We start from the raw sequence: 27,313 nt of genomic DNA, 5'->3' as shown, positions 1-27,313 counted from the left end.
ATTTCTGAAACTGGGGGTCTAATACTCTGTATTCCACACTGCTTTGGGGCTATTATTATAATATCAGATCTCTATTCCTTATATTATGTAGAAATTATCCAACCAATCTACTGTAGACCAGACTTTCTTATTATGCTTTAGTGCAAAAATCGTCACTGCTTTATAGTAACTAAAAATAATTATGTCTCTCACCTCTCTTTTCAGCATTTCTCTCTTCCTCGTTTCCTTTCCTCAACCACAAAAATAGCTTTGTGTGTCTACGTGTAACACTCCTCCTCACTTAGGTAACATTTCATGTATCTCATTATGTGGGTGCAATCCAGGAAGCAACTGCAAGAATCCATTCGTTAATCTTTAAAGTATCATAAGACTTTTGCTTATTTTCCCCAATTCAACTTCTCATTTCCTTTTGAGGCTTAGCTTTTCTGCAGTAGCCCATTAAAAATAAGAGGAACAGGCAGATGGAAAGGGCGATATTTAACCAGAGAATAATTTTAGTTCCTGATTCTCAAAGGGACACAAGTAAACAGACATAAGAATGTAAAAATAATAAAATTAATTTTTGGGGGGGCATGAAACTTTGGAACTTTTTTGCAGATAGTTGTTCCTTTATTTGAAAGGATAGAGTTAAAAGACCAGGCATGGCATTTCTCCTGCTATTACCCAGCAGCCAGCCAGTGCCTAGAGATGTTATATTTAGAAGGCTGATAAAGTTTGAAGCTCACAGTTGTCCTGTCCCTTTTCAAAAAAAATCACCAAGGAGGAAAGAAGGCAACTGCCTGGATCCTACTTTTTTGATTAGTTTCCTTTTTTGTTTAGATTTGTGCCTGAACTCTCAAAAAAGATAATTTTATCATCAAGGGATACACATGTTCACAGCATAAACGGTAAGTTGTTTTGAGCTTGTCATAATTTCTCAGGTCAGACTTGCTAGGTCACAGCAAAGTAGCAATAACAACCCACCCTTGCTTGTGGCAGCCTGGCTGCATTCTTGACATTTCAGAAAAGCTGCAAGGAGCGAAAATGAGAACTGCAGAAGAAGGAAATAAGGATCAAAGCTTTGGGGATTAGAGTGGGAGAGCTAATTCTATAAGGGCCACAGAATCCAGAGAAAGGGACCTGCTGAAATAACGCTGGCTTCATAACATTCCTTTAAAGTCAGAACATGATCCGGGACATCCATTTTAGACTGGGGAGGTGGTAGAGAATTCAAAATGGAAATATTTAATTTTTTGTTTAATGCTCTCTTTTAGGTGAGTTCTTCTTAACTGGAAATAGATTCCATTAAACTCAATAGAATGTATTTCTGAGAAGACATGCAGAAATTTGTGTTCCCAAATCATGTTTGTATTTTAATAGTGTTGGACAAAAATCTGTAAAGAGAGAATTACTAGTCTTTAAAGATTTCTTTCACTTCTCAAAAAGTTTGTTTTGTCTCTTTAAGGAGTAGTCAGAGTACCTCAGTCTCCAAACATTTTATTATGGGTTTGCAAAGCCAGGTCAAGCGTATGTGACAGGTTCGGTAACATTCCATGGGCAAAACCGCAAAAATTGAAAACAATGTTAGTAATCAAACAAGAAAAACTAAGTTTATAAATGTTTACAATATATATATATATATGTTTATAATTTATAAATATGTTTAATTTATAAAATATTTTAAATGAATAATTTATAAATTAATTATAAAAATACAAAATTTTGAAATAGACTCAAATTGCTATTTTGAATGTGCTAAATGGACCTGCTAAATGCTACACTACAACTGTAGTTAGTTGTAACTACTACTAACTTCCTCGTGAAGCCTTACATAAATGCAACATATAAACTATTAAAATGTACCTATATGCTTTTAGTGCTTGCTTCTATTTGTTTGAAATATGACTTAATATTCAAATAGTTTCCATTCTCCCACAAACGTACACTCTGTGCAGTGGTGGGTTTCAATTTTTTTAGAACCTCTTCTGTAGGTGTGGCCTGCTTTGTGGGAGTGGCTTGCCGGTTATGTGACTGGATGGGAGTGGCTTGGCAGTCATGTAACTGGGTGGGCGTGGCCAACTTGTAAAATGTGGTGAAACTCACTTAACAACGCTCTTGCTTAGCAACCAAAATGTTGGCTCAGAAACTCTGACATTTGAAGCACACAAGTCTTAAAGCTGTCAAGGTACAAGACCCTTGCACCCCTAACCCTTTAGAAAAAAAACCCAGGCATGTTCAAACTTGACAGCTTTAAGACTTTAAGGTTTACATAGGACTCTTAGAGGCGGGCAGGGCGATTGGTGAGCCAGCCAACCAATGAGCAGCAGGCGGGGCAAGCGTGGTGTGGACGGGCGGGGGAAGGGAGCTAGAATCGGTTCTAAATGGCACGGTAAATTTGTGGAACCTCTTCTATAGAAGAGGTTAGTGAGGCAGGACATAAAGCAAGATTTGGACATAACATGAAACAGGGTCAGACTATAAGATCTCCTGGGGACCTTATCTATCCCTTCTATTTTGTTATACATTTACTGAGTCTTGAACCGGAAACTTGAACTCTGGAAATACAAATGTCAGAACACAATATCTGTTCTAAGAAGGCCAAGTCAGTTAGAGGTCTCGCCTACGAGTCAGGCATATAGCTTAACCACATATGTCAGAATGAGACTAGTGTTTCCTATATGCTTTTCTGCTTAGGATTAAGGAATTTAGCCAATAAGAATGCTTTAAAATATTTCCGTGTTTTTGATGCTTTGAATACAATATAAAAACGTGTGCTTGGATTAGAACGCTGTCCAGATGTTAGAAATTGTTATCTCTGTCTGGATCTTTTGGCCAAAATAAAGCTTATCTTGACCTCGCAGCCCAAATCTCCTGATTTTCTGCAACATTTGAACTGGCAGGAACCCACCCCTGACACTCTCCCTCCCTCCCTCCCTCCCTCCCTCCCTCCCTCTATCTCTCTCTCTCTCCCTCCCTCCATCTCTGTGTGTGTGTGTGTGTGTGTGTGTGTGTGCCTGCCTGCCTGCCTGTCTGTCTGTGTGTACACATGTATGTAAGTACATAAAGGCATGCATGCATACATACATATGATTTGGGTTTCGAAAATCTATTTATTATGTCACCATATTTTATTACTATTTAATTACTATTTATGTGAATACCTGATGGCAATCTTTTGGTAAGAAATGAATAGACTTTTGCATTGGATAAGGTAATCATGAAGAATCTCATTTCCTTGCATAGTTACAAACATTTTCTTTGACTGAATTCCATGGTTTAATTCTTCAGAATTCAAAGTTTGATTTTGGTTGTTTGAAATGCTTCAGTACAGAAAGCATCACATATAATAAACATTTAAATGTTTCCCCCCCCCCTCTTTCTAAAATATATAGTGTACTTTGTATGACTCAGCCAATGAGATTCCTTATGGAATTCTATGATTTCGCTGATTTTGATCCGCCAATCCTTTTCTTCCCAATTTCAGCTGGTTTCCACAACAGTGATGGCAAGCAGTATCGATTCAGACAGGGACCAGGAGGTGCCTGATGGAGAAGAACCTGATGTGAAGGCAGTGCAAGCACACTATCTTCGAAGCCCTTCGCCTAGCCGGTGAGCGTTTCACATAAATAATGCAAAATAAGTCTCAATATACCTCCCATTATGTAGAACTTTTTCTTTTCTCTCTCTCTTTTTATATTCACCCAGCACATTATTGAAATCCTTACCAAGAAGAAGGCCTAAAGAGTTCTTTCTTCTTTCAGAATCCATGATCGAGAGCACAAGCATTATTTTGCTAATTTAATTGATTCAACAGAGGTTTTGTACAAACACTAAGGATTCTTGGGAGAAGTGCTTCTGACATCCGTGAGACAGAAGCAGAAGCCCACCCAGGCTGCTATTTTTCCACCTATCTTTCTATAGCACTGATTGGTTTGGATGCTACTGTTCAATTCTACTTTTGGCACAGACTTGGAATTTGTGGGTGTCCTGATTGTAAACTAGTGAGTAAAATGGAGGGAGGTTTAGTTAAAAAGGTGATAAATTTGCAACTGGTTTGTTTCAGCGTGTAGTGCAATCTTTTTCGTCACCAATCTGCCTACCCTTCCCAATCCATTAAAAAAAAATAAACTTGGTGAAGATTCAGCTGAGAGTGGGAACAGCCAGTGCTGCTGTTGGATAGCATTGGAGATCAAAGCTCTAAGCAGAATTCAGTTTGCATATATTCTTTTTCTGTAATCCTCTCCCTCGCTCTGTGATGCAAAACTGGAGTAAAACAGGAAGTAATTTCCAGTCTTGAGAGCACACAAAGCCAGAAATCCGTTGGAGGCTATCAGAAGGTAAATAAAGTAATTATACCAGTATAGAAAAACAGAAACATACCAGCATTTGAAAAATGCAAGTAAAATTCCTTCTTGGATTTTTAGATAAATAGGAGCCTAATATGAAAACCTGAGATGGAGCAATCTTTCAAATGTCTAACAAAGGAAACTGAAGGACAATGTTTGCATATTCTCTTTTCTTGCTTTTTCTACAGCCAATCCCTGCATGTGAATATGGATTAGCTGGAACTGGAGCCTTCTAATATTTGTACATCTCAACTCCAGTCACATGGACTTCCTCCTTATTCTAGCCATCTTAGCTGCTATTAGCTTGAAAATTGGCCGTACATGAACTGCTTCATGACCAGTTGCCATAGAAACCCTTTTTGATTAATACAGCTATGTTTGCAAGATTCAGAAACTCAGAGACCCTCTAGTGGATAGAAAAGAAATACATTTTTCTACTTTAAAAAGGGACTTCGGCAACTTTTTAACTTGGATTGGTCAGCAAAGTACAGGGAAGATTATTCTTATGGGTCACCACATTGGTTTCCATTAGAAAGGCATTCTGGGCAATAATTCCACAATCAAATGGAGACAGCAAGGCATAATTTCACCTTACTTGCCTCCAGCTTCTTTTCAATGAATTTAGATGGTCAACTCCATCTCATACAACTTTTTAAAACATATTCTTCACATAACACCTATAATATCACTGTACCTGTTTCCCAGACGTTTCAGCATAAAGTTAGACTGGTCCTGTTATTGATGTATTTTTGTGATTAGAAAGTCTCATTTATTGAGTGCCACAGGTTATTGCTTTAATCTTTGAATTTTAATTTCTGTACACTGCCCTGAGTCATGAGATGGGAAGCCAAATAAATTACTTGAGTGAATAAATTATAGTTTTAACTGTCTACAATCTGTTACTGCTTCCATCCTATAAAGGAGAAAACCAAAATGAAGATTGACATTGTGAGGTGGGAGTTGTACCAATAATATTTTTAATGAAATTTCTTCATGTTTTCTTTGATGAATATGTGATTACAAATAAGTTTCCACACTGCAAAAGTCAGTACACAGTGGAGAGAAACATCATCTCTTTTTTTAAAATTGATTTTATGTTGCAGTTGTTCATATTAGTATATTTGAGGAGAAAGGAACATAGATAAGGATGAAATATTTATAGAGAAATGTCAATTATATGTAAGATAGTCATTTGGAGTAGCTTCTGAAAGCAACTCTCCAAACATAGACCCTCTGGAAACATCAGAACATCTCCTGTATAATTTATCTCTTCTATGTTGCTCTGTTTTTAAAAAGTAGAGAAAAGCTATAACAGTATAGAAGTTGCCAAAGCTTGCTTTTATGGCATTTTCATTACCTGACAGGTTTTCAGTGCTATCAGATGCAGAGACTGAGAGCATCTTCATGGAACCCATCCATCTATCATCTGCTGTGGCTGCTAAACAGATCATCAATGAAGGTATGATTTGAAGGATAATCAAACTATATGAATATGAAGAAATAAATCAGCTGGCACTGGGAAGGAGAAAAGGACTGAAAATTGTGCTACTTTTCAATTTGGTTCAGGAATTCTAGAATATCCATAGGACCTTCATAAAACATCTTTCTAATATTGTGTGTGTGTGTGTCTGTCTGTCTGTCTGTCTGTCTATGTCAGGAATTGCCATTTTTAAATTCACTTTCTATTCTGATTACAGATCTTACCAACCTTGATCTTTTTCATTTAAAATTTTCTGTCTTCATTTTCCATCTTTTTTGAGATTAGAATTTTTGTCATTTCAAGAAAGTCAAAAAGAATTGCACCATTATATGTTTGGTGCAGATGACAAAATTATTGTTTGGAAAGCTACTTCATGTTTAATTCAAATTTATTTTGCCTGTACTTTCTCATCTGCAGAATTACAGATTCATTGTCTCTTAATTATTCAATTCTTTTTTCCCATGGGAAGATAAATTACTAGTTTTTCTCATTTGTTATCAAAAATGATGTTGTTTGTAGAGTTTAAAAGAAAAGAAAAAAGTGAAGATTAATAACCTTCCAGGGGTTAGTAAAGAGGCCTACCTTAGCCCATGGACCCCAGAAATACCATTGTTGCCTTTTGGTCATACATCCAAATTTATAAGTTTTTAAAAATATGATTTTGTTGAGGTTCAGAGGGGTGGAAAGGTGAAGGTTAATTCCATAGGTGCAAAATGTAGTTTTTACACATATACTTTGCACTTTCAATTCACCTAACTGAAACGTACTTCTCTAAAGCCCTGAGAAACCAAAGCAATTTTTACAATAAAGTGTAACCATCAATAAGCTAGCAATTAAGAAGCAACAACTAGTTGCAGAGAAATGTGATTAACAAATGTGAGTTAAATATTGATGAAACTCAACATTTTTGAGTAAATTCATATAGAGAATTATTTGTCTTGGGTACAGGTATTACATGGCACTATAATTAACTAATAATTATGTCAATGTCTACAGTCAATGGTAAACAAAAATGGTTGTAGTTTTGAAAATGAAAATCTGGGTTCATTGCAGAGCTGAAGACAAAGGAAGTAAAAATAGACACTGTATGTCCAGGAATGCTGGAATCTGCACAGCAGTTGCTAATGGAAGATTTATATAACCGAGTTAAAGAAAAGATAGATGATACTAGCCTGTTCAATACACCATGTGTTATGGACATTCAGAGAGCACTTATGAAAGACTATCTGGAATCACCAATGGAGGCCATTGATGAAGTCTGGCCAAATATCTTCATAGCAGAAAAGTGAGTAAAAAGATGTTTCTGTCTGAATAAGATTCTCAGAGGATGGCTCCCTCTGTCTGTGTTATAGAAAATGACCACTATTGTTAGATTAATAATTAAGTATATTAAATTGCAATCTGTCCATCACAAGAAAAAAACCTAAGGAAATTATACAATAGAAATAAAAAGTTACATTCAAAAGGTAACTACAACAGGTTTCTTTCAAAAACACAGTAGATAAATAGGGGAATCCTGATGTAATTACATTCTTTTCCCATAATATCGAGGACAGTAATAATAACTCATGAGACCAATACAAAGGGTTACAGCCTTCTGAATATACTGTTTCTTCCTAATATATATAAGGCTGACTGCTCTTCAGGTTCTGCAGAGAAGGCTCTTTTCACATCTTGATGTCAATAATAAGCCAGGGCTGACTGGTCTGTAGGAAATGGCCCTTTTCTGCACTACCTGAATAGTGAAAATTTCTGTTTCAAGAGATCTACCTAGTCTCATGAATTTGTACTGCCTCAAAATGATTGTCAACTCACAAAGCATTCCTGACCTGTTCTTGGGTTGCCATAGGCAGGGGGATGGGGAATCGAGCCTCACAGCTGTATCAGAGAACTTGCATTTCAGTCCAAACAAAGCACTTTCCAGCCAGCAATGTCAAGGTCATCTCCAGGGTGACCACAGTGACCAAAGGAAGTGACTTCTACAACCTGCAAAAAAGTTTCATTGGGGAATGTGACTGATACCACAACTTGGGGGGAGGGGGAAGCAGGGTTAGAGCCAAGGCACGAATTAAGTGAGGTCAGAATTGGCTTCACTTGGTTCATGCCGACATGAAACTCCTAATAAATAACTGGTTTCTCTTGAAGCTTGGCTTGAGGCTCATGATTTAATTAGGCCATCGGTCAGAACCCTGAGAACAACATTTTGGGTTTGGTTTTTTTTACCCATTTTACCCTAGAAACTTTAGGTATGGTTATTAAATGAACTCTCAGTTCATTCATTTGACCATTCAAAGTTATAATGGCACTGAAAAAAGTGACATGACCATTTTTCATACTGACACTCATTGTAGCATCCCCATGGTCACATGATGAAACTTCAGATGCTTGGCAACTGTTTCATATTTATGATCAGAGGTGGTATTCAGCAGGTTCTGACCAGTTCTGGCAAACCAGTAGTGGAAATTTTGAGTAGTTCAAAGAACCGGTAAATACCACATCTGACTGGCCCTGCCCCCATCTATTCTCTGCATCCCGAGTCCCAGCTGATTGGGAGGAAATGGGGATTTTGCAGTAACCTTTCCCTGGAGTGGGGTGGGAATGGAGCTTTTACAGTATTCTTCCCCTGCCACGCCCACCAAGCCACGAGTACCAAGTCACACCCACCAAGCCACGCCCACAGAACCAGTAGTAAAAAATGTTGATCCCATCACTGTTTATGGTGGTTGCAGTGGCTTATGGTTATGTGATCACTTTTTGCAATTTTCTGAGCAAAGCAAAGTCATTTAACAACCATGTTACTAACATAACAACAAGCAGCGATTCCCTTAACAACAATGACAAGAAAAGTCATAAAATGGGGCAACAGTCAACTGTCTGCTAAGCAACAGAAATTCTGGGCTCAATTGTGGTTGTAAGTTGAAGTGTACCTGTATATCTTTCTCTATTCTGTTTTTTTTTAAATGTAAATAGTTGTTTTAAATTACTATGTGGCTTACATCAACAATAAAAGGCAGCATGCAAAGAAACAAATAAGCTAAAACATGTTGTTAAAATACAATCTAAGTTTCATGAGTCCTTATTTGCTTTAAATGATTTCTTTGTGAACTTTGTGAAACTATGGCAAAAAACTATGACTGACATAAACTTACTATATCAATTCATCATTAGATTCTAACAGGCTTAACCAATTTTCTCTTGGATACTGTTTGGAACAAGTTAGTTTTCAGTTAGAATCTGGGATCTAATGTCTTTTCCCTTTGCATTGAAGGAGTGTTGCAGTAAATAAAGGACGGCTAAAGAGGCTAGGAATTACTCATATCCTGAATGCTGCTCATGGCACCGGTGTATATACAGGACCAGATTTTTATAATGGAATGAATATCCAGTACTTGGGCATTGAGGTGGATGATTTCCCAGATGAGGAGATTGCTAAACATTTCCGCCCAGCAGCAGAGTTTCTTGATGAAGCATTATTAACTTGCAGAGGTAAATAAGGCATACAATATCAGTTTACATAGTCAGGGCCTTTCTCCATTTGCTGAATTGAAGGAATTCATCCGTTGACTCAACAGAAAATTATACCATTATGAGATTGTCTGTCTCTATTGCCTAAGTCACTGCAGTCGTCTGATTCCTCTCCCAGGTAATTGATCACAAAGCCTAGCAGTTTTTATATGCCATATATGACTTGGACAGCATCAAAATAATAAGAAAAATACTTCCATCATAGGTAAGAACAACTGAAAACTGTTTCATTCATGGGCTGAGGATGGAACACCAGAAATATATAGAAAAAATATGATGTTGCCACTGCATCCTTATGCTGTTTTGACCTAGAAATGGAGACAGACCTTTCATACATTGATTCATTATGACTTGTGAAATGGCTTTTATAAACTTCGATATTCACAATGCAGCTTCTATTTTTTTGGATTTTTTTACAGTTATTTTTATCTTTTTTTTAAAAAAAAAGAATAATTACTATGTGGTTACAAGCAGATTTAAAACTAGTACATTTGTCATTCAACTTCGTCAATGATCGGGCCACTTACGAGTATTCATGATGTTTAGAGTTTGGCTTTCCTTTCTTTTTTATTGCTGGCTATTTTGAAGTTATATTGATGTTTTAATGCTGTTTTGTTTAATTTTTTTTAGTTTAGTGAAATAATATATAAAATAAAAGCATGTGGTAGGGAGATAGCATTATTTATTTAACTTATTTTATCTGGATTCTAGCTTTAGATATTTGTACAATGAAGCCTAACAATAGCAGATTATTTTTTACTTGCTCAAAATATACTAAACATGCAGCAATACTGTAATATGGTTCTGAAATTATTATTTATATAATTTTACTTCTAGGAAAAGTTCTGGTCAGCAGTGAAATGGGTGTCAGTCGCTCAGCGGTGCTAGTATCTGCTTATCTAATGATCTTCCATCACATGACAATATTAGAAGCTTTACTGACTATCCGTAAGAAGAGAGCTATTTATCCTAATGATGGTTTTTTGAAACAACTCCGAGAACTCAATGAAAAGCTACTTGCGGAACGAGAAGAGGAAGAAGATTCCGAAGACACAGCAGATGACCAAAGTTCTGTTATAAGAGCTGGAAGTTGTTCCTTGATATCTGAGACAGAAGATTCTAAAAGTATTGTGGGAGCCAAAGTCCACTCTATCATGGTAGAGGAAGAAGACACAACAAGCCTCCTAGGAAGTGCAACGAGTGCCTCTTCTATGGGAAAGTTGAGCTTGTTTTCCAAAGAGCCTACCCTTATCAGTGAAGAGGAGGAAGAAGAACTCTATGAAGAATGGAGACGAAAACAAGGCTTGCCTGACAAGGAAATTTTAAAGAAGAAGGAAGAAAGTAAGGCCTCAGACCTATCACTTCAAGGACAAGTAGAATCTGAGGAAAATGTAGATCAAATGATCCAAGCATGGCAATGCCAAAATGAGAAGTACCAATTGGAAAGCTACATGTTTTCCAAGGAAGAGGAATCTAGCATGGGACAAAAATCATGCCTTGTAAATGATACAAGTGATACTGAAAGTGTGAGTAGCCAAGAGATCAGGATCTTGAAACAGGAGCTGGAAGCAAGTAGCATCAACAGAATGAGAAGAGGGCGTACAGATTCTATGTCTACAGAAAGTAGCTGGGATATGTGGAATGAGAGGATGATGGAGATAGAAAAAGAAGCCTCTAAGAAATATTGCTCAAGAGCTAGATATAGTCATGAGAATCCAAGATCTGAAAATGGAACAAGAGAAAGGGATATAGATACAGAAAGTGTATTGTCTGATACTAGTTCATTTTATAATTTCTGCCAAAAAAACAAAGACAAGTTGACAGCCTTAGAAAGATGGAAGATCAAAAGAATCCAGTTTGGTTTTCACAAAAAAGATTCAGAAGTTGAGCAATCCAAAGCTGAAGACAGTAGCCAACAAAATAAAGAGTCTATGGAAGAAGAGAAGAGCTTGTCAGATATCAATATGACTGCCTACCAAGCCTGGAAAACTAGGCACCAAAAGAAAGTTGGTAGTGAAAATAAGGATGATATTGTAGAACTTACCAAAGGTGAGGACTCCGCTTGTGCCAGGAGAAAACAGAGACGAACGGAGTTACTTGAACACTCAAAGAAAGTTTTAGAGGAAAGCCAGTCTCTCTGTAGCTGGGAGGCAGACACCTCCATGAGTGGAAGCATCCCTTTGTCAGTTTTTTGGCCATCAACAGCTTCCGTCAATGGAACAGAGGATTCAGCTTCAGCAATAAGCACGCAGACCAATCACTCATCTTTTTGTCAGGCTAGAAGCAGTCATAGCGCTAAGTCAGCAAGTGTGCCTGGCCCATCCATTGGCCCAAATGATACAATATCAATAACCAGCATTCAGAATTGGATTGCCAATGTTGTTAGTGAAACTATTGCTCAGAAACAAAATGAAATCCTTATGTTGTCTCGTTCACCATCAGTATTGTCTTCCAGTGTTAAGTCAGGTGATCCAAATAGACATGTAGAAAATGACAGGTCCTCTCTGCTTAAAGCACAAACTGGCTTACCTTTATCTAGTTCTACTTCACTGCTTCATCAAGACCCTCAGTATGCTGACACTCAATCTATCCTATCTTGTAACACTTCAGTCAGTATGGGGGACTCTGTCTCAAGCAGGAAAATAACTCAGACAAGCAAGCCTCTTTTCAGTCTTTTTGCTGATGAGGTAGATCTGAAGAAACTTAGCAGAAAGGAGAGGGAGATGCAAACAGAAATGAGAGAGAAGATGTCAGATTACCAAACTGAGAAGCTTATCAGTGACAATAAACGTAGCACTTTATTTAAGAAGAAAAAGATCAAGGGAGATGATGAAGATGAAAAAAGAGAAAATCTGTATGACAGAAAAATAGAAAATGTAAATGGTGGCCCTAGGCATCCATTAACAGATGATAATAATTCCAGTGACACAGTTTCTTCTCTCTCAGGCCAATTTGCTAAGGTTGGGGGTGTTATAAGGTCAGAAGTAGAAAACAATGTAAACAAGTGGCTCATAGGTTTGAAAGCAGAAGAAAAGCCCTCTTACCAGGACTGTACTGAGGCCAGTAGTGAGAAATATAGGAACTCGTCCACTTTCAGAAAGGTGGACGCCGAAGCTTCTAGTTTTAGAAGTTCCAGGTCTCAGAGAGAAGAAATGAATAGTTCTTCAACCCATCAGTATAAGAATAAACTGCAAAGAACCTCTTCCCAATTTTCCTCTGCCTCTGCACACGAAGAGAAGGTGTATTCATTTACAGAATCAAAAGTGAGTGAGATAAACTCTACAGAGGAAAGTCCGGAGCCATCTTCTTCTAGAACCTCAAAATCCTCCTATAGCTCAGAATCCTCCAAACCTTCGGCCAGATCGTATCACTTGGAAGAACATGAAGAGGAGTCCAGATTGGACATGACTGAATCTGGAGCAAAGAGAAAATTCACCCAGAGTTTTGCAAAATCTGAAGAGGGTACAGTAAAAGAAGAAAATATGGAAGAAAGCAAAGAGTACAGCACATCAAAATATTTAACAAGAAACAGACAAAGCACTCATAAGGAAGAAGAAGAAATGGATGACGATGCAATCATTGCTGCCTGGAGAAGTCGACAAGCAGAAACTAAAGCAAAGCTTCAGCGACGGAGGGAGGAGTAATAAAGAGTTAAGCCATGCCAGTCCATTTCTACCTTAGCTTTGGAGAAAATCCTTCCAAGTATTTGTAAGCAACCAAAGTTTAAATAGCACATTTTAATCACTTTATTTATATTTCTTATTCTCCTTTCCACTAAATAGTAGATCAAGCACTATTTAGATCCAGATTTTCATTCAATTTGATCATTGTGGGAACAATCTGTAATCCCAATTTCTAATATTCTTTTATTTCGAATTACAAAACCACATATCTATTGCTTGTCTCTTGTGTGTATCTATATAGAAAATACTAAGGGTATACATGCAATGTTGGTTCCCATGACAACTTGGAACAAAATATCACTTTTCAATCACGTGGGAAGACCTTGTCTAAAGGGTTTTAATTTTGTTTTCAAAGACAATTTCAGAAATAAAATTTACCTTTCAAACCAAATGGAAAAATCAACTTATAAAATGCATGTGATAGCAGCATATCCCTTTTAAGTGCCAATGCATCCAGGCTATGCTTTGGATTAGGCACAATGCCTAGAGTAGAGCTCCAGTGCTTAAGTATTTTAATAAAAGATGTCTCAGGACATCTGTTTGCATATTATGATAAATTCCAGGAGAGTTTCCCTAAAGATTCTTGTTCAGAACGAATCTAATGACTACAGCAAATTTTTATAAGAGCTCCTTTGTTCTGGCTATCAAAGGGACCCAGATTACTTATATCCCTTACCAAAAATTGATTTGGCCCAGATGATTGATATTTTAGAGGGGGGTGGATTTCCAGTCTTTGTCAATGCTTCATCTAATTTCATTCTAATTTTCACATAAATTTCCATCCCTACTAAACTGGGTATAGTTGGGGTTACCAAGTATCCAGTTAAAGGTATCCTTTTTTCTTTCATGCCCTCTGCCACACATGTAACAAACGCCAGATAGCAAGCACTCCCATAGGAACTAATTCTATTGTAATATTGTAATGTAACCTAGGCAAGGTACATTAACAGAATTTGCAAGTCTAAAAGTACATTTCTCTCCAGCTCTTCATACGGCTCTGGACTTTATTATATCACATCTTCCCAGACCTGATCCAGAAAATAGAATGACACATGGTGCAAACTCTGCCACCATACCGTTATGAGTCACAAGCTACAGACAATACAGGTGCTGATAAGGGCTTCTTGATAAAGCAGGAATAAACTGTTCTGTGGTTTCCTTGTCCAGGCCAGATTCTAACACTCCACACATCAGACTAAAACCACTTCCTTTCTCCTAGTCCACATTAAAGAAAGTGACTGGCAGGCATTGGTAGAAATGCACTAAACATCGTAAATTAACTTGCCAGGTCTAAATCATTAGAATGGCATTGACTACCAGCCTTGCTAATGAACTGGGCTTGCTAAACAGATAAAATTTAAGTTAATACACTTCTTATTGCCTATCAGATGGAAGGAGGGACACGTCAAACTGATCATCTGTATGTTCCGTTTGGCATAGACTGGTAAACACATGCAGTGAAAGAACCTGGTAATGAAGTGCAACAGTTCATTGAATAGACTGTCTTATTTTAAATTGTAAGCAGGGAATCATATGTTGAATGGTTTCCTACAGTGCTGTCACAGAAGTAGCAAAACAGGAAGCAAATTAGACTCTAGAAAGAGTGCAGAGAAGAGCAAGAAAGATGAGGGGACTGGAGGCTAAAACATAAAAGAACGGTTGCTGGAATTAGATATGTCTAGTTTAATGAAAAGAAGTACTAGGGGTGACATGATAGCAGTATTCCAATATCTCAGGGGTTGCCACAAAGAAGAGGGAGTCAAGCTATTCTCCAAAGCACCCGAGGGCAGGAGAAGAAGCAATGGATGGAAACTAATCAAGGATAGAAGCAACCTAGAATTTAGGAAAAAATTCTTGACAGTTAGAACAATTAATCAGTGGAATAACTTGCCTCTAGAAGTTGTGAATGCTCTGACACTGGAAGTTTTAAAGAAGAGATTGGACAACCATTTGTATGAAATGGTCCAGGATTTCCTCCCAACTCTGTTTTTTTATTCGATTTGATTCTTTTTTTAAAAATAATTTTTTTATTTTCAGACAAACACAGAACATATATAACATAAAAGCCTCTTCAATTACACACAGTGTGTCGATTGGTTACAAAGTCTTTCTGTGTCCTTTCCATAGTCCTCACTTGAATTTTATCAAAATTCACATATTGACAATCAAGATATCTTTGTATACATTGTTATTATGCTTCCTCCTATTCTGAGTCATTCAATTATTTTAGCATTGATAACATTCTCTAATAGTTTTCAATTCCATGTTTCCCTCCATTATTAGTATCATCAATCTAATATACTTATGTACAAATTGATATAATTATTAAACATCCATTAAGCCCAGATATTATTACATCCTTTCAACATAAGGCATATTAAATTTAAAGTAAATTTATATTATGACATTTTATTACATCATCCTGAAGTCATCCAATGATATTACATCTTTATGATCTATTCTATATAAAATTGTTTATTATAAAAAGGCTTTCCAACATCATCTCCATGATCCTCACTTACAGTATTGTATAAAATTTCATATTATCAATATAGTATATATAAATGCTGTTATCATTATTAATCATTTATTTGACTATAGCTGTTATTACGTTGTACATTGCACTCAAAATTCAACTATATTTAACTAAAATTTATTGTGACATTTCATTTCATCATCCTGTATCCTTCCAGAGATAGTGTAGTCCAATATCTCTTCCCATTTGTAAAGTCTGTATTGTAAATGTTTTCTTGATAAGTCTTATGTGGACTTCTTTTAAGAACTTGTTGTTCATTGCATGCCTTGTAAGAATTCAAAACCCTTTATATGCTCTTTTTATCAGCTTCACTTTTGTTATCATTAGTGCTTTTGCTGAGATTACTCTCATTATTTCTGCCAAATTTTCTCTCCTTTCTTCATCTATTTTCTGACATCCGAAATGAAGATCCAGTTCATCAATTTTTCCTTTCTGTATTTCACACTTGTCATTTCCCTCCACTCTTAGTTTGCTGTCAGAGTCAACAATTTTCTTATCACTTTCATATGTCTCTGTTATTTTTTCAGCTCTATCCTCAAACTTCATCGCTGTCCCCATACTTTCTGTATTTTGATCTATAATTTCAATTTTCTTTTCAATTCTCTGTAATTATTAAAACTTTTTGAATTTCTAAGAAAATTCTTTGCAAAGTTAGTGCCTTTTCTTCTTCATGTTGTGCCATTTTCCGGGTTATAAGCACTGCCAAAACATCCGAGACTTTTTAGGTCAAACAAATTCCGTGGAATTTTACAAATCAAAGCTTTCTCTTTCCTTCAAAGGAACATCTGTATCAACAAAATGTTTTCACTGAGCCTTTCAGTAAACAAAGCTTATAGCTTTATCAGATATTGCCAAGCCTCTAACCACTAGATGGCAGTGTTACCTCTTTTCCATCTGTTTCTGCCTCTCTGTCCAAGAGAGGAAAAGAAAAAAAAGTGTAAACAATTACTCTCTGTCCCAGCCTTACAAGAGAAAAAGCTTTTAATCCACAAATACAAAAAATGGAGAAAGTATAAGGGAAGAAGGAAAAAAAAGAGACCAATCCAGTTTAAAAGTAAGAGGCATTTGTAAAGAGTCCATCCATAGAAACCAAACAAAGTTAAGGTAGAAAAGATAACCTGATCGTCTTAGACCAGAGTTAATTTGCCACTTATTTTCTTCTGTCTTTAATTTTATTTTAAATTCCAATTCTTTTGGGTTTTCCCTTCTCTAATAATAAAAAATTTTCTCACCAATTCGACACACTCCTGCACAGCTTCTGTTTCAGAGGCTTGTCCCAAACTTCAGCAGCCATTTTGATTGCTTCTCTTGTAGCTGGCAAAAAGAGCTTTCTCCTGGATCAATCAGGGACTTTGCAATCAGCAGGATATGCTCTTCTCTATCACTGTTCCTTCAGAACAGTTTATGTCTAAAAGGACTGTCCAGAAACAGAGATATCGACAGCAATCCTGGAGACCCAAGATTGCATGTCGTGTCGTTGCGACGTCAAGACCCACCCTCATCTCAATTTGATTCTTATGGTACTATTCTTTTGTGGACATGCTAAAACCTTTTTGGTTTCTAATTTGCAGAAATATTGATATAGGTTAAATAAGACCTCTGACAGCAATAACCATAAGTGGTGAAACAATAGAACCTTCCATATTGTAGTAAGCAACTTGAAATGCTGCGTATCATACAACCAAACTATCTGGCACAGGTGTCAAGGAGATGTGATAGAACTGAATCAGTCCAGGAATTGATCAACATGTTTTACTGCAGGCCTAAGATACAGCTGAGTCTCAAATCACTTTCACAGTTCCCAAGCGATGTTCTCAGTCCCTATTCCCCCATCTTCAGTTTAACTGAGGAATATCAAATTGTCAATTGCTTTAGAATGAAATGGATATATAGCTATATATATAATTGTAGCAGTTCATCATGTTTAATATGAGAGTCTTTTTTAAGACAAATGACCATTTGATTCTTTTTAAAATGGGCAAAGACGCAGCCTCATTTGCCCTTCACAATCATACCATCCTTTAATCTCTTTGGACTCAAGTTGAAGTCCTTCTACTTTCTTATGTTCAAAAGAAATTCATGACAGGGCCATAAATACCATGACTAGTTAAAAAGGAAGCTGTTTTCTTTTCACCCCATGAGACTGCTTCTTGTAAGAAAGACAGGAGGGGTGGTGATTAAACTCTTTGAAGAATTCTTCTTCTTACAATACAATAGCAGAGTTGGAATGGACTCTGGAGGTCTTCTAGTCCAACCCCTTGCCTAGGCAGGAAACCCTATTCCATTTCAGACAGATGGCTATCCAATATCTTCTTAAAGAATTCCATTGTTGGGGCTTTCACAACTTCTGGAGGCAAGCTGTTCCACTGATTGATTGTTCTAACTGTCAGGAAATTTCTCCTCACTTCTAAATTGTTTCTCTCCTTGATTAGTTTCCACCCATTGCTTCTTGTTCTACCCTCAGGTGCTTCATGTAAATGCATGTGAAAATTATCTTCTGGCTTTCATTCCTAATATCATCTGAATCAGGCTCTGCTGTGATAGCTTCCTCTACTGGTTTTGTAAACATGGAGAAGGAGGATCAGCAGATTCATTTTCTCATTCTTAGAAAGCAAATCTGGATTGGGATTTTGAATATTGTCTATGCAATGTTGAAAGTGATTTCTGTGACACAGACAACATTTTCCACTCATGACTCAGATTGAGCAAGGAGTAGAAAATGCACTCATGGCTCAATCTGATGCAAGATTAATAATCTTGGATGCAAATTTTTGCAAATGAGATGCAATCCAAATATTACATTTCTTTTTAGCTATGGCAAAAGCTGTAAAGACAAAATCCTCTCCCATGGATTTTGTATATGACGAACCAAAGCAACAACAACAGTTTCCTTCCTATTATGTGGCAGAATTATAGAAAAAGATGTTACTGAGTAGATGCATAAAGTCTGAGCAATTTTCTCTAGCTATTATATTGCCCACAGAGTCATTTCTAAGAAATTAACTTCTAATACCAATCTTCCTTCCGCATTCCACCCCAAAATGTATAAATCTTTCTAAAACCCTTGAGTTTTTAAAAATTATTTTAAAAAAATCTGTTGAACAGTTTCCATTCTTGGAAAAATGGAACCCCAGTTTTCACTGATGCAGTAATAAAATCCACAACCTTAAAAATCAGCATGGGTTCATTTGAAAAGATATTTCTGCAAGAAGATGGAACATAAGTATGTCAGAAAGACATATGTGCTTCTCTTATGTGACATCTGTTTCTTTGTTATGAAATTACTAGTATAGAAAATTTTCAGACCTTTAATCTCAGTGATATTTACCAAGATATTTACCAGTATACCTGTATGAAATGGACCTTAGTTGGATGTTGTCACACTTGCATATAACTTGAGCAAAGAATAGAAAACATAATCTTATCAGAAAACAAATACACAGCCTCCTTGTTCCTGTAGCCAGTCCCCAGGGAAAGGCTTTAATTATACCGTTATCAATGTTTTCTGGATTCTTTTGCCCTCCTTTCAATGGACATCCTGATTATAATCACAAATGCCAACTATTAGTGTTGATAAATACCATCTACCTGTAGAAATTGAAGAATATGATTATATTTAAATTATTTAGACAAATTAAATGCTCACACCATTAGGCCTTTTATACTTTTTACAATATGCTTTTGTAAAATGAGAAAGGGTGGTCAAATGAGAAATAATAAATACATCTTGGTTGCATTCTTGAGTAAGGATTACTACCATGTTTCCCCAAAAATAAGACAGGATCTTATTTTCTTTTGACCCCGAAAGACCCCCTTATTTTTAGGGATGTCTTACTATTTTTGAGGTGCAGGAGGCGGCAAGCGAGGTTACCTCATGGATGCTGCTGTTTTGCAATATTTTCGGGGAGGGCTTATTTTAGCGCATGCGCTCTAAAGCCCGATTGAGCTTATTATCTGGAGAGGTTTTATTTTCAGGGAAACAGGGTACTACAAATTTCTATTGTACTACGTTGACTTTTCATAGCTCCTGTTTTATATCAGTCCTGAGTTAAGCAGTCATATTTTTATATTTAGTTTGATCCAATTTCAACTTTGTATAACGTTGTGATAATAATCATAATGAAAATAATGCACCTATTCTGGAATTAATAATATTCAGAAGCAGAAATAACAGAGCAGAGGCTACCAGATCAATAACCATTTATAATACAAAACGAAGTATTTTCACAAATAGAATTGGAAGAACTGCAAAGGTCTCTCCAGGGCAAAGCAATTGAAGTCTTATCAGAAGTGATTCAGACAGTAGAGACAAACCAGGGGAAGGAAGTCAGCAGTAGAGAAAGCCAACATCGTTATTAAACCATTTTCTTTCCCAAATTAGGCACCCTCTCCTTTATCTTCTTTTCAGAAAGAACATCAGGATTGACATGAAGGGTCCTTGGTGCTCTCTGAGCTTACTTGTCTTCTTGCAGTCTTGAAGTGTCTAGCACTGATGATGTTACCTAGTTTGGGAAATGAAATGTCTGCAAGGAAACAAGCAAGCTCAGAGAGCACCAAAGACACCCCCCCCCCGAACATAGCATGGGACTGCTTGGATCCATCATATACTATGTCGATACATTACAGTATCCTATGTTCTTGGGAAGAACTCAAAGCCATTGAAGGCCAACACCAGTTAAAGAACTGGCAACTGTGACTTCAGATTATTGTGATGATGACAATAATAATTATAACAAATACCATGTAAAACCCAGACTTAACAATTGGCAACAAGAAAGACAAGTCTGGAGAGTGAACACTGCAGGACCTAGAAACAGCAAAATAAAAAAGAAAGAACTGGAGAAAATCACAAAGACCTGCAAGTAGAATGATCGTGGCAAAAAGAAAGCAAAGACAATACTAATAGTAAGAGGTGCCTTGGCTGCAATCCCAAAACATCTGGAGCATCATTTGAACACCTTCAGCATTGACCAAACTGCCATCAATCAATTGCACAGGGCAGCTTTACTTGGAAGAGCTGGTATCCTGTGACAATATCTTTAACACCATCGAACAACAACTTTTGCCTATCCCAAGTCCTTAGGAAGGACTCAATTGGTGGATTAAAATGTACACTTGTGTGGTTCCAATTCATTTTTTAAAAAGTTAAAAATCATTTATTTCTCTTTAGATTCTGAGGAAACTCAATTTTTACCCTACAGCCAGCTTCTGATGAACAAAATCAATGGGGAGGCCAACAGGGGAAATCACAACTCACAGTCACATGATGTATCACTTAACAACCACAGTGGTTCCCTCAACAACTGCAGTACAATAGGTTGTAAAATTGGGTGCAGTCATGTGTAGTCTCACGTGTTGGCTACACTGCTGAAAATTGAATTTTGCAGTCCCTATTGTCATCATAAGTTGAGCATTACCTGTACTTGCATTTGTCTTATGTCCTTTAAGCAATTATCAGTCCTTTACAGTGTTCTTCCTCTTATTATGCTGTTATGTTGATACTGAGAAGCTTTGGGAGAGATGCTTTGAAAATCCAAGGAAATCATTAATGTAAGCTTATTGCTACTGTCTAGTTCCAGGGCTAATATTAGTTCAGCTATCTGAATGCATCCCATGGAATTCTGAGAATTAGTGTTTCTTGTAGGAAGCATTGGAAATCACAAGATTATTTTTACTGATGAGTGATTCCTACACACTATAATCATGCTATAATCTGTTTCATGAAGAGACATTGCTTTTTTTCCTCAAGAAAATATTGAATAGAGCAAAACTGCATTTTGTCTAATGGGTTTCTTCATAGTTTCCTACTGCAGTTGCACAGAAGAGTAGCATATAGGAGCATATACTATTAGGAAACAGTACATTTTTTTAAAATTTGCAGTCTTGCGGCAAATGCTGTTAAACTGTCGAACACATGAACACACATACACACACACACACACACACACACACAGTTTTGTGGCTTGATATTGTGATAGATATCACAATGGTATAATGGAAGAAATATTTAGCTAGTGGTTGAGGAATATTTTGTCTTAATTTTTTTCCATGGGGGAACAGCAAGGGAGACAAAACTATTAATAATAGAACTTTGTGAACTATATTAAAAATGAGTATCACTTTCGCTGCTGTTATTTATTAACATGATGACTCAACTTGTACTTTATGTCTATATTCCTATTCCTAAACATATGAAGTAATGCAAATCAAATTATGAAGAAAAATATTGATAGTACCCAGGTTAATTACAAAACTGATGAAGTCTTTATTGAGGTAGAAAAATGTATCTTGGTTTTTCCTATAAGACCATAGACTAGTAGCTCTGTGTCACATATTCTATTTGGTTAATGTTTTTTTTATTTTGTTTGTTTGGTTTTCTATGACTATTATGCATATAACATTATTTTTAATGATCCTAGACCTAGGGGGACCACAAAAGGCATCAGTAGAATAAATGCTAAATCTACAGTAATAAGGAAATTCATAATCACCAAACATAATTTGGATTGAATGGTTTCTCATGTCATTCTAAAATTGCAAGTAGTAGAGTAGATTCTAAAACTTAGAAATTGCAAATACATCAGTGATCAGAAAATTACGATAATTATAGCTAGGCTGTGGGGAATTTGGATGGGTGCTAAATAAGAACAAAGAAAAACAGAAAACTAATTTATTTTCTGCAATTTATCCAGACTTTTACAGGCCTGATCTGGTGGCCTTAGAATTAATAAGAAGCAAAGAAAATTAATAGACTGTCTTGCTTTGCCAGCTTGGAATGTAACCTTCATTGCAAGCAAATGTTATTGGAGTAAAATGTTTTTCAGAAATAAGTAAGACATATCCTTCTGTTTCTAGTGGTAATAAACAGTATGTCAATTTTCTACAGACAGATACTTTAAATCAGTAGGAAACTCCATTTGGAAACTGGGAGATTAAAACTAACAATGTATAAAGGTGATAGAAGGTAAAGGTTCTCCTCACACATATGTGCTAGTCATTCCCGACTCTAAGGGGTGGTGCTCATCTCCATTTCAAAGCCAAAGAGCCAGCAGTGTCCAAAAATGTCTCCGTGCTCCTGTGGCCGGCATGACTAAATGCCAAAGGCACACCAAACGCTGTTACCTTCCCACCAAAAGTGGTACCTATTTTTCTACTCATATTTTTTACATGCTTTCGAATGACAGCATGCTTTTTTACATGCTGTCCCAGCTTCTGCTAAGTTGGCAGAAGCTGGGACAAGTAATGGGAGCTCACTCCGTTATAGAATGATAGGTGATAGAAACCAACCCATTTATTCTATCAAATTAAGCTATACAGTTAACAGATTCATAGGGATGATATTGTAGCTATATTTCCTTTTTCTGGGAGACTATATTCATCTAGCTGTTTTACAGACATTGACAATATGAGGGCAAGGATTAAAACTTTATGAAAATTTCAGTAGAAATGTAATGATTTAGGTTGAAATATGATGGGCATAGTTTGTAGTCTAGAGCAGAGCCATGTTATCTCTTGTTAATATTGCAGATAACTTAGAACCTGAGTGCCCACCAAATGTGTTGGACCTAGTTACCTCTTCTTTCCATAAGCATTAAAGGTTACGCTGTCTGGGGATTCTAGGAGTATGACTCCTCTGTTTCTAAGATCCTAGGTTGGAGAAGTCTCCTCTAAATTCACATACTCAGTTGGCAAAGTGTATCCAGATAAAACTATTATTCAAAACAGCCTCATAAAATATCTTTGCTTATATTGTGACACAAAGAATACATCTACTTGGAGTCTATTCTGAAATTTACATAATAATTAAATCATATTCCATCGATTCATAATTAAAATATGAATCAATGAGAAATCAAGTTTCATTTACTTTGATAGCTTCATTTAAAGGATAACTAATGAGATTTGGCCCTTTATCAATACACTTAACAGAAAGTGTAGCATCACTATGCATTTTTACTCTATTGGGCATGGTATTAAATGCAGTACAAAAGGTTTTCTAAAAAGTATTTTTGCTAAAATAGTAATGCTGGGCTAAAAAATACCTTGTAGGATCTCAATATCTCCTCTTCCCCTGGAAAAAAAATGTCTTGGTGGGTTGTTTTGTTGTTGTTGTTGTTGTTTTTTGCTTTTGCCACATTTTTAGAACGTTTAAAAGTTTCTTTCAAATGTATGTATTCGCTTTTTGTTTTGTTTTCTGTATCATAGGGTATGGTAGAGGCTGCTGCTATTCTCCAGTATATATCATCTGTTCTGTAAAACCTCTCTAACTCCCCATTCTGGAAAAGAGCTGTGAGAGAAGTCTGTTCGTTATTTATTTTTTATTTTATTTCATATATTAATATGCTGCCCTAGTTATAGACTTCCTTATGATGTATTCTCTCTGGATTTAACTAATGTGTAAAAAAAAAACCTCAGGGAGTTTTCAGGCAGCTGGAGACATTATTATACAATGAAAATAGGACATTTTCACAGATCCCTTGACACCACACATTGCCCAAAATATTCATGTGGCTGCTGAGGAGAGGTTTCTGCTATAGGCATGTAATGCTGGAAAAAAATGTGTTTGCTTTCAGGAACTGCCAACAGGTGTTGTGTTTGCACTTCCTTGTGCTCTAAAGAAACTTTCAAAATAGAATCTGAAGCAGAGCATAGCTTGGCAAATATGAAGTCAGACTTAGAGATAGCATTATGATATTGCAGCTGTAGCTATTGGTGACAGAAGTATACTGGTTAGGATCACACCTCATGCTAATAATAATTTACTGTATATAGCACAATTCATATAGTATACTAAGCCAAAAAAACAAAACATAATATGATCTGCATAGTTTTGAAGGCAGGCATTCTTACTGTATATAGTATGGCCACATTAGATAATACTTGAGATAATAATATGATGTGTGATCACTCTTCCTTAGATCCAGCAACCTTGAAAAGCTTTGTGGAAAAGCTTTTAAATGAAATTATAATTTAAAAATCTTAGAACATTTGGAAAACATTGCTGGGAACAAGTCATTGAAATATTTTTCGCTTTTTCTCTCCATTCCTTTCATAACTGAGAATGTGCTTTTTTTGTGTTGGATGTTATTAAATTCAATTATGCTGCAAAAACTGAAACAGCATATACATACATACATACATACATACATACGTACGTACGTACGTACATACATACATACATACATACATACATACACATACACATACACATTCACACACACACACATACATATATATATACACACATACATATATACATATACATACACACATACATATATACATACATATTCCTTAATTCCTATACTGTAATATTAGCAGATTTAGACTATATAGTCATTTTATACCATTCCAATTCCTGTGTTGAACTGAATTAATTATCATAAGCTGTTTTGTACTCTGTTTTGGATAGTTGTGTAAAGGGTAAAGATAGATGTCAGAATGTTTCATCACATTTAACTTCAAAGTACATGCAAATGGGTGAAACCTACTTACATGCAAAATATTAAGAATGAAGAGATTTGAGAAGGTATTTAACCAATTTGACAGTTCATGTGTTCTTTTTCAACTGTACTTATTGTTGTCTATAATGTGCTCTATAAAAGACCATTCTTCTATTTTTCTAGCTTTTTTGTCAAAAAAATCACTTCTGCATGTAAATACGATTATATCATCAATTCTGTCTGAAAAGAAAAATAGTATAGCAGATATTGAAGAATGCAAATCTGTTCAACAAACAAACAAGTAAATTAGATTTCAGAAGGGCCAAAAATTCTGATTTGGCAAATGTTGATATTTACTATAGCATTTTTATGAATCAATTTTGTTGTATTATTGCGGGTTACAATAAAATGTATGCCTATAATTTAAGAGCCATTCCGAGTTGCTTCGCCTGAGTTGGCCCCAGGATTATTAAAAACCAGATCCAGCTCGATGGGAAAATGTGCATGCAATTGGGTGAAAAGAAAACTGAAGGGAATAAAGGAAGCAAAGCTAGTAAATTGCTCTAGATAAAAATCCTTCCCCTCTGTAACTAAGAGGATTAGCTGAATGTTGTATGTGGCATCAATCAAACAATAAGCAAGAATGACTTTCGATCCAAAATGGTATTTCTGCACTCTTAGAAGCTGCATTTTGCTAGCACTACTATTTGTTGACATGGGAATAAAAATGATTTGGGATTTATAACGGAAATCTAAAAAACTATAAAACAAACTTTAAAAGTTGTATTTGAGAGTAGGCAGCATTGTAAAAAATAGTAAATCAGACAATCTTCAATTTTCTGAATTATTCTCCTCTCCTAGTTAACTATTTCCTTTCTTCTCCAGCTTCTGCTTTATGCCTCCTGTCTCCATGTCCTGCTTTCCTTGCTTATCACTGCTATTTTTATTTTTTGCACGCACAGAAACCAAATACATACAATTACATCTACTAAAAATTACCACCTGCATAACACAATAAACTGCTTGACTACTCAACAATAAAATCTCATGGAATTCAAATTCACTTGTATCTGAAGGATTACAGTTAATTTATGATATAGAAGGGATTCTCAAAGTTTGTACTTTAAGTAATAAATCTCTTTGTGTAATCACATTGTCCAGAATGAAACTAATAATTTCACTGAAATGAGGATTGAAAAAGAAATAAATATATCACTTAATAATTTACATGTTAAGCTATACTATGTATCTAAAAACAATGATAAAACTGGATAAATTAGAAGATATAAAATTATGAACTTTATTAATATATACACTAATGCAAGTTCTATGAAGTCTACAAATATACTAGTACATGCTATGTTGGGAGACATGTCACATTTTTGTTTTTCCCCAACTATTGGTCTCCAGAGTGAAAAGATTGTTAATATTTCAGATTGTTGTATCCAAAAATAGTCTTCCAGATGATCAGTAGTCCATTTGTTATATTTGGTAGAACTGAGAATTTCATCCAATTCAACTGCATTAAAAATCACAATCCATGAAATATCAACATTATTCATTTCTTTATTCATTCATTCATCACATTTCTACAAAGTCCATCTCTCAACTAATTGATTCTGGGATATATATATATATATATATATATATATATATATATATATATATATATATATATATATATATATATATATATATATATATATATATATATATATATATATATATATATGGGATGTGGTGGCTCAGTAGCTAAGACGCTGAGCTTGTCGAACAGAATGGTCGGCAGTTCGGTGGTTCAAATCCCTACTGCCACATAACGGAGTGAGGTCCCGTTACTTGTCCCAGCTTCTGCCTACTTAGCAGTTTGAAAGCATGTAAAAATGCAAGTAGAAAAATAGGAACCACCTTTGATGGGAAGGCAACAGCGTTCTGTGCACCTTCAGCGTTTAGTCATGCCGGCCACATGACCACGGAGACATCTTCGGATAGAGCTGGCTCTTCGGCTTTGAAATGGAGATGAGCACTGCCCCCTAGAATCAGGAACCACTAGCACATATATGCAAGGGGAACCTTTACACACACACACACACACACACAAATGCATAAATAAGAATGACATTAAAACCAGAATTTAAAAGGTTAGGATTAAAATATTAAAAGTTAAAGAGTTTAAAAGTTTGAAAAAGTAGAAATAACATCCTTACAATTTTAAGCAATAATAGACTTAATAAATGAGGACATTTTATAAAATAAATGGATCTACAAATATTTAAAAAGTTAATTTTAAAATAACATTCTTCTGTAAGATCAACAATAAA

The 27,313-nt window shown here is 35.9% G+C and overlaps 1 protein-coding gene across 1 annotated transcript; it reads left to right on the top strand.

Annotated features, from left to right (window-relative positions):
• Positions 1-670: 670 nt before the first annotated feature.
• On the top strand, positions 671-13,225 carry STYXL2 (serine/threonine/tyrosine interacting like 2). The gene is made up of 6 exons (XM_014063843.2): positions 671-887; positions 3,464-3,588; positions 5,690-5,784; positions 6,859-7,090; positions 9,074-9,291; positions 10,168-13,225. The coding sequence occupies exons 2-6, from the start codon at positions 3,482-3,484 to the stop codon at positions 12,972-12,974; spliced, it is 3,459 nt and encodes a 1,152-aa protein (XP_013919318.2). The 5' UTR covers positions 671-887; positions 3,464-3,481; the 3' UTR covers positions 12,975-13,225.
• The last annotated feature ends 14,088 nt before the right edge of the window (positions 13,226-27,313 follow it).

The sequence above is a fragment of the Thamnophis sirtalis genome, unplaced genomic scaffold (genome assembly GCF_051295495.1).
Source record: "Thamnophis sirtalis isolate CommonGarterSnake01/CBP01778 unplaced genomic scaffold, rThaSir2_p1.2 scaffold_8, whole genome shotgun sequence".
Classification (NCBI taxonomy): domain Eukaryota; kingdom Metazoa; phylum Chordata; class Lepidosauria; order Squamata; family Natricidae; genus Thamnophis; species Thamnophis sirtalis.
This window is presented reverse-complemented; position numbering and strand designations above follow the sequence as displayed.